This window comes from Haliotis rufescens, unplaced genomic scaffold (genome assembly GCF_023055435.1).
Source record: "Haliotis rufescens isolate VD_foot unplaced genomic scaffold, xgHalRufe1.0.p SCAF_12, whole genome shotgun sequence".
NCBI lineage: Eukaryota > Metazoa > Mollusca > Gastropoda > Lepetellida > Haliotidae > Haliotis > Haliotis rufescens.
The window spans coordinates 42,351,718-42,364,624 of NW_025963802.1; the positions used below are offsets into that span (position 1 = coordinate 42,351,718).

Here is a 12,907-nt window from a genome sequence, read left to right on the forward strand (position 1 = left end):
TTGTCTGTGAACCGATTGGCAGATTGTTGTTTGCAACAACACTGACCAGACTACCATTCTTCATGCATTTTACAATTCATATAGAAAAAATAAAGCATCAGTTAGGAGAGTTTTATTTGTGGTACAATAATGACTGCAGATTAAGTTATTTCAATCTTTGCATGAAACAATCACTAAAGTAATCATGTGGGGCATAGTTTACTGTTTCACTAGTAGTCACAGGAGCAAAGGTAGCACATATTCAATGTGATTGCTATTTCTGGGTTATCCAACTTATTCATATGCATGGTAAGTTACTTTTTTCAATACATTTTACAATTTGGAAATAGAAACAATTACAAACATGCAGTCAGTTGTAGTCATGACCATGTCATGTCCCTAAAAAATCAGGTACATGACTATGTTAGTACAACATCTGAAATAGACTTAATAATGAGTTAGATATCAAATTTCATTACTTTACAGGGTCCTCATATTGCCTGCAATGACCCTTAAAATTGATTATTAATATATAGTGAGTCAGGATATAACCCAGATCAATCACGGCATGTACATCAATGCATATATTGATTGTCCATATTGTTATTGGTTTGTCATGAGTTACTGTGTTACTGTTTAACGATCTCAAATGAGTTTAAAAAAACTGGTTTCTTAAATTCATTTTTACAGAGTTATGTCCCCTTGCTCTATGCTTTTATTGCTGATATGCTGATATGACTTTTATTCTGGTATGCTGCAATACACTTTTCAAATGATACATATTGCACTATGTAGAGTGCACTATGTAAAGTAGACACAATGTATGGATAACAACTTCTTTAATACTGTAAAAAGCGACTTTTCGGTATAGATCCTTATGCCCTTGTCAAGCAAGACTGAATGAGAGAGAGAGATTTTAGGGATTTTATGACAGCTTCAGCCGTACCCTATTTTGCAGTCGGGGCCAGACGGGTTAAGAATAAAAATGAATGGTTGGAAATAACGAATAATCGGCTGGCCCAAAAAGCTGTAAATTAGAGGGGGTAAAGGTAGAAAAGAATATAGTAAAGGGGGTTGAATGGGATAAGAGAACTTAGTGGAAGATGAGAGCTGCAAGGAAGCCTAGTATACGATAAAGGATAATGAGGGGATAGCACCATTAATAAATATAAGATCAGTTAGGCTGATGTAATTAATGTAAAGTTTATTAAAAGAAAAGGGAAAAACTGAGAAACCTACCCTAGTAAATGTTGGACTTTATGCTGGGGGGGGGAGGCGTGGCAGGGGTGAATGGACGTGGTCTGCTGTGGAGCTTGGCTTGGTAGAGTGGCTGGTTAACTGAATATTGTATTTAGTAGGCTAAATATGGCTGAATTTTTCGCGCGGACGTCGGAGAAGACAATCCGCGCTTGGAATTTCGTTCCCGATCCTAAATGTGAAAGTTGCAATTTTAATGGTTGGAGATTTTGGCTGGTAATTTGTTGGGACTGGTCTAAAGTTTGTTGATGAGATTTGTTGTTTTTAGGAAGTTGGCTAGATAAGAGTATTTTGATATATGTCTTTGGAGGGTTGTAAGAGTAGTGTTATGTTGTTTTTGTATTGTGGGGGAAGGGAGTTGTATAATTCTGTCTGTTGTTGTTTGTATTGTGGACAGTGGTTGAGTATGTGGTCTAGATTTTCTGGAATATGACAATGGGTGCAGTTTGGGTGTGGGTGTCTGTTTTGATTGTATAGTTTTTTCGTTTAAATTGAGTTTGCCACTTAGCATTCTGTTTATGATTTTATCCGAAAGAATAGACTTAGTGAAGTTGCGGCATTTAGTGACTGGTTTAGTAAAGAGGGATTTTATCCATGTAGATTTACAATTTTGAATATTGATTTGGAAATTTTGATTTTGAATGCTTTTTCTGATAAGTGATTTAGTTTCGTTTTTGCTTGTGGTAAAATGTATGGATGGAGAGGGGTGTGTGGTTGCTAATTTGGCTGCTGTGTCTGCTAGTTGATTTCCATGTGTGGGCAGGAACCCATATTAGTGTTATTGTTTTATTTGTTGCTGAGATGTTAGTGTGTATGTCAGTAATGTTGTTTATAATATCTTGGTGCGATTTTGATTTTTTGTTCTGGATTTGGGTTATGGAGCCTAAAGAATCAGATATAATTAAGAATTTTTTGTCTTTTGATAGTTTGATATGGTGATATGCACATTGGATGGCTAGGAGTTCTGCTGTAGTAGTATGTGTGAAGTTTGTATAGTGGAAATTAGTGGTGATTGGTATTGGTTGTGTGATTTGGATGCCTAGTCCTGTTGTGTTATTGTTTGATTGGGAGGCATTAGTTTAGATGTGTGTGTGATTTGGCCAGGTTTGTTGTATATAATGTTTGGTGATTGTTAAAATTGTTTTATCTGTGTTTGTGATATCAGGTTGATTTGTGAATGTTTTGTGTAGAGTTAGATCTATTTCAGGTGGGGGTTTATCATTTATGTATGTGTGTGATGTTTTCAAGTTTGTGGGTTTTGATGAGTTTATGTAGTTGAGTTAAGTAGGGAGCTAAGTTGGGATTGTTTTTGAATTTTTTGAGTGTAGCAGGTATAAGGTTTGAGTATGATTCTGTGATTTGTTTTTAGATCGGGTTGTATTGGGCCCCAGCCCAGTAATTGAGTATGATTTGATTGAATAAGGTTGGAGATATGATGCTTCCCTGTGGGGTGCCATTTTCTAATTGGAATCGGTTGGATAGAGTATGATTTGATTTTACTGTGATATTTCTGTCGGTTAGAAAAGAGTGGATGAAATTTAGAATTCTACAATCGAGGGCTTTATCTTTAAGTTTTTGGATAAGGCCATTATGCCAAACCATGTCAAAAACTTTACTAAAATCGATGAAAATGTCCAAAGTGTATTGTTTCTGGGTGAGTGCTGTTTTTACATCATGTTCCAAATGTAAAATATGGTCTAAAGTTTGGTGATTTGACATAAAGCCACTCTGGTCCTCGTTAAGGAGGTTTTGAGAGCTAATTTGAAATTTTAGTCTATTATTAATGATGGATTCCATGATTTTGCAGATGAGGGAAGTTAGAGAGATGGGGCGACAGGAATCCGGGGGGGGGGGGGGGGGGGGGGGGGGGGGGGGTGTCCCTGGTTTGAAAACCGGTACCACCAGAGCTGATTTTGATGTTTGTGGTATAGTGCTGGAGGTCCAAATCTGGTTAAATAGTTGTAGGAGTAAATTTAGAATTTTGATAGGGAGGTGGTTAAGTATGATGTAGCTGATGTCTGGGCCTGTGGCTTGGGCTGTATTTTTGTTTTTAATTGCTGTTTGGATAAACTGACTAGTGGGGGCTTCACCAGTAGATAGGTAGCTATTGGAAGCAATAGTAATTGTTACTAGTTTTGCGTGGCTTGTGCTCATCAGACAGGAACACCCTGAGTCCACTGACACCACAGTTAAGAGGAGATCACTCGAACTGAGGTGGATATTTGAGCTAAAAACGTTCCACCCGCACGGTCTCAATGACAGAATGGTTGGCTGATTATTTCCCCCCCCCCCCCCCCCCCCCCCCCTTTTGGTCAACTTGCTGCTGTTTGGAGTTTGTGGATGTTAATTATTTTGTTGAGTGTCAGGTGTGGGGGGGATGGACTTTGTGTATATGTAGGGTGGTTTTTTATTTTGTTTTACATGTTTGGAGTGTGGTTGATGGAGCTGCTGGTTGCCGAAAAGTGAGCAGCCATGGCATCAGCCTTTTCTTTGTCTGTATTAAGATTAGGAAAAGTGGGGGCTGTAAAAGTTTTGGAGTTGCCTTTAATTGCCTTAAGTTTTTGCCATAGAATTTTGGTGTTTTGTTTCCCCATTTTCAAAGTGCTTGTAAAAGTTTACCAATGTTTTCTTTTGGCTGTCCTTAAAAGTTGTTTAGTAGAGTTTCTGAGCTGTCTAGCCAGTGGGAGTTTGGATATGTCCCGCTTGGCTTTATTTAATGCTTTTTTTCTTTGTTTCCTTGATTTTTCAATTTCTGGGCTCCACCAAGGGACAGGTGTGTGGTTAGGTAAGATTGTTGTTGTGGGTATGCATTGTGTAGCTATTTTGTGAATGATGTTGGTTAGGTTTAAATTGAATATGTCGTTGTCTGAGTTATGGATGTGATGGATGTTTATTTGATTGCAAAGTTTGTTGAAAGTTTGCCAGTCAGCCTTTTTAAAATTGAATTTTGTTTGCTGGGGGGTTCGATCTAAATGGGGGTCTGAAGAGGGGGGATGAATTTGGAGGAGGTTTAATTATTGATACAGAAATTTTGATGTGCAGGTGTCGCTGCCCCAGGTGTCAGAATGTACCTCCCAGCTAAGTTTTGGGTGAAGGTTAGTGGTGGAAATAGTTAAATCTACTTTGTGGGGGACTGAAGGTGGTTGAGAGGAAACCTAGTTGGTTGGTTATTATTTAGACAAATGAGGTCATTGGTATCAATACAGTCATTAATTAGTTTTCCATATTTATCGGTATAGTGTTTTATCATCCAAAACTGGCTCCCACAGGAGATATCGCTTGGATGAGATCAAGCGATATCTACACTGTAGATATCGCTGCAATGAAATTACATCACAATGCTTTGCAGACCATTGTGACATCACTGGTTACCATGAGGTCACAATCAAATGACATCAATAATGGCTCTGCTACTGAAGCTGTTTGCAGTACTTTTTACACTGAAGACACTGCTAATTACTGTCTACAAATTGAAAAAGTTGAAAGAATGATGTTGGATGATAAATAAAATCTCACCCTCGTGTCTTTTGATATCAAATATATCAACACTCGTTGATAAAAGTGGCAAAAATCCTCGGCAAGCCTTGGATTTTTCCACTTTTATCAACTCGTGTTGGTATATTTGATATCAAAAGACACGAGGGTGAGATTCTCTATTTGCGCCCCACAGTGGGTGGTGAGCGTTGAAATCACCAGAGAAAAGGGTGTTTTGATTTATATATTTGATAGTATTTCCAAATCTTGACCTGTAAAGGGTTTTGTTTTTGTGTGATAGACATTTATAATTGTGATGTCAGTTTGGTTAATAGTGGTTTGATAGCCAGGCATTCTAGTTTTTGGGGGGGTTGGAATATTTAGTATTTCAGATGGTCTTTAATAAAGATACCGAGGCCTCCATGTGGTGGTCGGGGGTAGTTTCTGGGTTGCGGTCTGTCTTGCCGATTGAAAATATAGCCTGGAATTTTGAAGGCTCTTTTGGGTGATATTTTGGTTTCCTGAAAGGGGTAGGGATGAGCTTGGTGGCATGTGTGACACATGGGCCTGTGTGGACTGGGTTTGACTTAGTGGGTTCAGAAGAGTTCTTTGCGTTTGGTTGTGGGGGGTGGGGTCGGGTCAGGTAGGGAGCTGGATGTAGAGCCGGAGGTGGTGTTGAGCTAGTAGTAGTCAGGTAAGGAGTTGTAAGTGGTTATGGTTGCCAGTTTAGAAAGAGTTCCTTTGTTATGAGTTTGTTGAGTATGTGTGATTGTTTTATGGGGCAGGTGTTTTGTGTTGCCGTGTGTCCTTCAGATTTGCAGTGAATACAGTATGGGGCCCATGTGCACTCTGCGGCTTCGTGTCTATACGAGCCGCATTTCTGGCACATGGGCGGTTGTCTACATGTTGATGTGGGGTGGTTAAATGAGTGGCATATGTAGCATTATGTGGGGGTTTTCCTGACAGGGTTTACTTTGTATGTGCCACATTTGTTTATTATGTATTTGTAGGTGATGTGTGCTTTGAGTGGGCAGAGGGCAAATTTGTTTGTGGAGTAGGTGTCATTTAATAGGGTGGATGTTGTTGAGAATGCATGCTTTGTTCAAATGTACACAATAAGAAAGATAATACAACAAAAATATTTAGATTGGGGGGATAAATGAACATGCAATTGAGGGGGAAGGGAAAAAGAAAGCTTTACTTAACAGCACTTAAAGAGCGGCCGAAACATGATCGAGAGTCCTTGCTAGTGGCGCTTAGGGGTGATAGTGTCCCTGGCCAATGGCCGGGTGGTCGTGTGGCGTTTGTGGGTGTTCACTTGAGGGTGCCTCTGTGTTCGAAGTCCCAGCATTCGTAATCCCAGAGATTGTGGTTATGTAAGGTTTGTTGTAGTTTGATTTAGCGATCAGGAGTAACCAGGCAAAAAATGGCATCCGTACATGCCGAAAGTAAACAAAGTATGAACGAAGGATTGAATGAGGAACATTGTACAGAATATATATAGTAGGTGGAGGATTAACAGTAGAGGATTAACAGTAACAACAATTGCATACAAGAGTGGAATAACATGAGTAAGTAATGACAACAGAAGGATCATGCTGTAACAACATGATGGACAGAAAACACATAGGTGGAAGCCAATGGGACATGAAGCCAATTAAACAGGATAAGTGATTATTGCTTATTGCAATAATCACTTATCCTGTTTTTAACATCTAAGTTTAACTTCAACTTCTAAGTAATGCCTATCAAACAATTTATTTTTTCTTTTGTTCCAACATAATGGACAGACAAGATATAACAAGTTTTATTATTTGCATCATTTAACATGTTTAACCTAAAATCTACGCCTCAAAATTGATTGACATATCAGCAGAAATACGAAAGTGATTTATCTCTCACATTGTTCTAACCCCTGTATCTGACGACTGGCCTTGCTGAGTAATATTTAATTTAGTATGTAGAAAATAGGATCTGCATGTACAGTCAGTGTCAATCAATGTGAAACACCCAGTATATCACAATACATATCAGATACCTATATCACAAGATGGTAATCCTGATTAAATGTCCTTTTGTCTTTTTTTCAAGGAAGTCAATAACTTCACAATGGCATCTCCTGGTAATGAAAGTGATGACTTGAGTAAACTGTCGGAATCTTTGGGTGGCCCAAAACATGAAACTGGAACGATAGATCAGAAAAGACAACGATCTTTGTCACTTCCGACAGTTCAAGGTTCAGAATCAGGAAGAATTCAAAGACAAGCATCACAAAGACAGACTGTAAATGTTTTTGATGGAGAGGATACTGCTGTGGATACCAACAGAGCTAAGGCTGATCAGACCTCTAACAGAACTCGGGATGGTAATGCTGCAGTGCATTCAAGTTGTATGACTGCAACTGAAAAGACAAATACATTGCCCAGTAATGAGGATCACAACATGGAGGATGTAAAAAAACTGCCTCTTGATGATTCAGACACAGGTATGAATTGATAATGCTGTTGCAAGTAGGTTTTTTTTGTTAGATTTTGTTATGTTCTTCTCTTCCATGATTTCTTGACAGACTCAGCTGAACCCTTTTGCTAGGAATGTTGACCACACTGTCATTTAAGTGTGTTCAAGGGATCAAAACATTTATTTTTGTTTGAAACAAGACCAAATATTTAATATTTTTGTGGAAAAATATTGTTGAAAGATCTTATTCTCATGCAAGGTCCTCAATGCTGAAACTGGAAAGACCAGAATTTAGATTTCAGCCTTTATGATTCAGAATAGGAATTAACTAATTCAGGAAATTTCAGATTAATTCATGAAAAATCAAACGTTTTGGCAATCTGTCAAGATGAACTCTAAATAAATGAACACCAATTATATGTCATGGTTGTGTTGAAGGTCATTCACTCATGAAATATGTTGGCAACAAGAACAGTCTGTTGGACTCCAAATGAGAACGATGAATTGCAAAATAACTCGAAATCCAGAAAAGTGTATGAAACATCAATACGGTACTTGACCATGAATACCCTGTACCCAACAAAATCTGAATTTTGATTATTTTAAGACCCATGACGGATGAAGTTCTTTAAGAAACTATCATGTAATTTTGTATAGAAATGTGTACATGACACGTAGGGGGGACAAACCATGGAAGGAACAGCGCAAGCACGGTCTGCACGTGCTACACAGTGACCGTGTTCATTCAATGACAAGATGCGCTACTCAGCAGATGTTAACCAGTTGATGTTGAATGTGTATGATTTCTTTAGAAGTGAAGAGGAAAGAGCAAAGCCTTTTTATGCAATTAATAAATTCTTGAAACGAGCTTCAAAAGCACTTGGTTTGTCCCCTCAGAAACTTAAACTTTGTCCCCCCTACGTGTCATGTACACATTTCTATACAAAATTACATGATAGTTTCTTAAAGAACTTCATCCGTCATGGGTCTTAAAATAAACAAAATTCAGATTTTGTTGGGTACAGGGTATTCATGGTCAAGTACCATATTGATGTTTCATACACTTTTCTGGATTTCGAGTTATTTTGCAATTCATCGTTCTCATTTGGAGTCAAACGGACTGTAGTGTTCTCACATGTGATTGAATTATGTTAGTGGTCAAGGTCACTTGGTGTGTAGTGGACATCCCAAAAAGTGTGTGTGGTACACAACATCTTGAATGTTGGAATGGGACAAAACTTTATCATTGTTTCTTCACATGAGCTCTATGTGGTTCATGGCTGAGACTGATGGATGGTCAAGACAATTAAACTGGAAGTGCTTATATCTTTGTTTCTGATACAGTAAACTATGTTTATAACGAACACGCTTATAACAAACTAACAGATATAACAAACATTGTTTTGTCCCGGCCATTTGCTGTATATATGCTTATAACAACTAATGTTATATATCAGAACTAATATCAGTGGTCCCTTTGAGTTTGTTATAACCATAGTTTACTGTATATCTGGAAGCATTGGACTTTCTGTTTCAATTTTGTAATGCACTGGACATGACTTACTAAACTGGAAATGATTTTGTTAAACCGAAAGTGCTTATAACTTTGCTCTTAAGATATCTCAACTGGACTTCCTGTTTCAATGTTCTACTTTATTGGGCATTCGTTTTCCCATACCAGAAGTGAAGCCATTAACCAGAAGTATTTGTAAGCTTATGATGGTGTAGTGTGGTGTGTTGTCCATTGTCCATCATGTTGTCTCTGTCCTGTTATATTTTACCTCACTTCTCCTCTGATACTACATGGCCTAAAAAACGTTGCATGAATGATTTTAGCTGTGGTGTCCCTAAAACATATTCAAATAATTCAGATCTTTAAATATGGCCACCCGAGGGGCTATTTAAATAATGTCACTTTTGTCGGTTACTCAGGCATTTTTGTGTTATTATGAAATTTGATATGCAGCAAGTATGATTTGATTATATGCCAAGGTGAGCTACAGTGCAGCTGCACAAATTATCACATTTTCTAATTAGGAAAACATAATGCGGTGTACCGTCGATACAATGACCCTCGATATACCGCTACTTCAGATACAGGTTGGGGTACCACTTGGCTCCCAAAAATTCATTAAGAATTTCCCTAAATAGTGTGATCATCCAATAGAATTGATAAATAGACTGATGAGATGTTATTCCCAGTTCCAGTACACGCCAAAATGAGTTTTGAAGGTTATTTCATCAAAAGCACAACCATTTCCCTGCGCACATTACACCGGAAATACCATGTCAGCAAATCCGTACTGAAGTACCCAATTTAATCCTGTTATTAAAGTAAAAAAAGTGCACTGTATATCTGGATTCAAGTCTGTCATCTTTGTCATTAATTTTATTCAAAATTTTATTCATTATTGTTCATACAATTTCAGTGAAATTGTGTGTGAACTCCGAGCTTCAGATAAGATGCGTAAAATACCCCCCAAAACTATTCAAAACCCAATTACTTTCAATTAACTTGTGTACAGAAATTTAATGCATTAAATGAAAAACTCAATTGTTTGAAAACAGCACGCGTAAATACCAAATGAAGCTTTTTCAGCATGCGTACAACAGAGCTAATTATCCCCCGCCGCGCGAAAGCGCGAAGCGGGGGATATAGTATTCACGACCGTCCGTACGTCCGTCCGTACGTCCCACCTGTTTGTTGCCGCGATATCTCAAGAACTAAACACTGGATTGTCTTCATATTTGGAACTATGGTGTATATACAGACTCCGCAGACACCAGTCGGTTTTGGTGACCTTGATCCCATTTTCAAGGTCACAGCAGACAAATCTGCTTTTAGAGTTGGAAAACGGTGTTGCCGCGATATCTCAAGAACTAAACACTGGATTGTCTTCATATTTGGAACTATGGTGTATATACAGACTCCGCAGACACCAGTCGGTTTTGGTGACCTTGATCCCATTTTCAAGGTCACAGCAGAGAAATCTGCTTTTAGAGTTGGAAAACGGTGTTGCCGCGATATCTCAAGAACTAAACACTGGATTGTCTTCATATTTGGAACTATGGTGTATATACAGACACCGCAGACACCAGTCGGTTTTGGTGACCTTGACCCCATTTTCAAGGTCACAGCAGGCAAATCTGCTTTTAGAGTTAGAAAACGGTGTTGCCGCAATATCTCAACAACTAAACACTGGATTGTCTTCATATTTGGAACTATAGTGTATATACAGACTCCGCAGACACCAGTCGGTTTTGGTGACCTTGATCCCATTTTCAAGGTCACAGCAGGCAAATCTGCTTTTAGAGTTGGAAAACGGTGTTGCCGCGATATCTCAAGAACTAAACCTCTCAATTGTCTTCATATTTGGAACTATGGTGTATATACAGACACCGCAGACACCAGTCGGTTTTGGTGACCTTGACCCCATTTTCAAGGTCACAGCAGGCAAATCTGCTTTTAGAGTTAGAAAACGGTGTTGCCGCGATATCTCAAGAACTAATCGCTGGATTGTCTTCATATTTGGAACTATAGTGTATATACAGACACCGCATACACCTGTCAGATTTGGTGACCTTGACCCCATTTTCAAGGTCACAGCAGGCAAATCTGTTTTTGGAGTTGGAAAACGGTGTTGCCACAATATCTCAAGAACTAATCGCTGGATTGTCTTCATATTTGGAACTATAGTGTATATGGCGGGGGATATTTCGTCACTCTGTGACAAATACTTGTTTATCAACACAATAACGAGCTAATTTACTTTCCGAGTCAAGCCTATATCTATAACCGTTATATACATCTACAACATTATTTCACTTTTGTTAAATAACAAAATGCTTACTCATTTTTGGAAAAACCTGATCGAGTGATGAATAGATGAGTGAAAACATATTGGTTTCCTAGTGAATAATGTAATATGTCATCATTATTTTCTGCAACCATGGTCAGATATTGATACTGACACCTTGAAACAAACGAGGGTATGAAACTTGCTATACAGATCAGTCTAATAGTGAACTGGTGCCTTTTGATTATTTGGGATATAGAAAAATACAGGACATCATTATTATTTTTCAACAATAATTGGCAGATATATCAAACACATCCTGAGGTGGTGACTTTTGCAAGTTATGGATTTTTGGCGTTTTTTTGGTTTTTTTAATTCCATGGAAACAAAATGCACTTAGTTTCATAAGGGTGTGGATGTCTTTTCCGGAGCACAACTAAAAAAACCTTCAATATCTTTCAACATAACATGGCAGATGTATATAACAGATCCTGAAGTGGTGCCTTTTGCTACTTGCTGATTTTATGCATTTATATTTTCTCGATTTCCATGGAAACAATTTAGACTTAGTCTCAAAATTATTTTTTCCATTTCCATGGCAACATTTTTACTTTGACTCAGTTCATGGTGGTGTTTGTCTCTAAAACTAATAAGTGTTCCTTCATGACACTTTGCACACATAAATTCCAGGTTGTCAAATGGTTCCTTTTGCTATCTAAGGGTGTTTAGAATTTATTTATTTTTGTATTTCCATGGCAACAAGTTTGACTTTGACTCTGTTCATAGTGATGTTTTTGTCTGGACCATATCTCTAAAACTATAATCATGATAATAGGTACTCTTTCTTGTAACTTTGCACACACAAATGCCAGGTTGTCAACAGGTACATTTTGCTTTTTAGAGATTTTTTAACGTTTTTTCCCATTTCCATGGCAACAAGTTTGACTTTGAGTCTGTTCTTATTGGTGTGAGCTTGACATAGAAATACAAAGTTTCAAATCCCAATTCCATGATGTTGTTTTGATTGCTCAATAACTACTCTTGTATACAGAAACTTACTTTTACGGATACATATACTTTTCACCTTAAGTTGATAATGTTTTATTCACTACAAACACATGTGTCCATTAATAATCATTACGTAATGTGTTGATCATCTGCAATGAATGTCTGTATAATGTTCTTTCTTAGACCGTGGGATAGGGATCTTGGACCAACATAACAGCAGTACATCAAGGGTTCACAAGAATAGTGATTCAGGTTACCCGACCAACTCATTGTTATCCCTGTGTTTTGAAAAACAGGGGGATTCAGCTATGAGCATGTCCGTCCATCCATCTGTCAGACAGTCCTCTGTCTGTATTCCTGTTTCTGAAGCAGAACTCCTAAGCCGTTATATTCCTAATATTTCTTGAAACTTGCTATACAGATCAGTCCCGTGGCGAACTGGAGCCTTTTGATAATTTGGATTTTTTTTTCATGAAGACAAGTTGGGCATACTTATCGTAAAACTGACTTGCAACAGAATGGGGGATATGTCATCTGCTGATGACCCTTGTCTCACCCGCGGCCAAAATGTTTTTATCTAAGCTGTAAACAGCTGTCAAGAAACCCATACCCTACTCTACTGCTGTGACATCATAGCCAATAATCAGGAAATTTGGTAACCATCACACTACAAATCTTTAGGTTTTTAACTGACCTCCTCTTCACTGTCAGCCATCGTAATCAGTTAGGATTATCAAAGAACTCATACGTCTTCATCAATACATCAAAGAAGCCATCTCCCAAGTACTCCCAGACTCAGGATTACTTGGATATATTGTCAGACCAAACCTCTACCCTATACATATGGATCAGCGTAATAAACATGGGGTGCCCATTCTTTGTCAGTATGGAGGCTGATATAGATGACATGTCAGGAGATAGACATTCATCAGCAT

The 12,907-nt window shown here is 38.1% G+C and overlaps 1 protein-coding gene across 1 annotated transcript in view; it reads left to right on the forward strand.

The window, feature by feature from the left end:
• LOC124120851 overlaps positions 1 to 12,907 on the forward strand; it is a 140,901-nt gene that overhangs the window by 2,154 nt on the left and 125,840 nt on the right. Inside the window, exon 3 of the mRNA XM_046483744.2 lies at positions 6,802 to 7,195. Within this exon, the coding sequence (XP_046339700.2) occupies positions 6,820 to 7,195 (376 nt within the window). The 5' untranslated portion in view covers positions 6,802 to 6,819. The remainder of the gene's footprint in view (positions 1 to 6,801; positions 7,196 to 12,907) is intronic.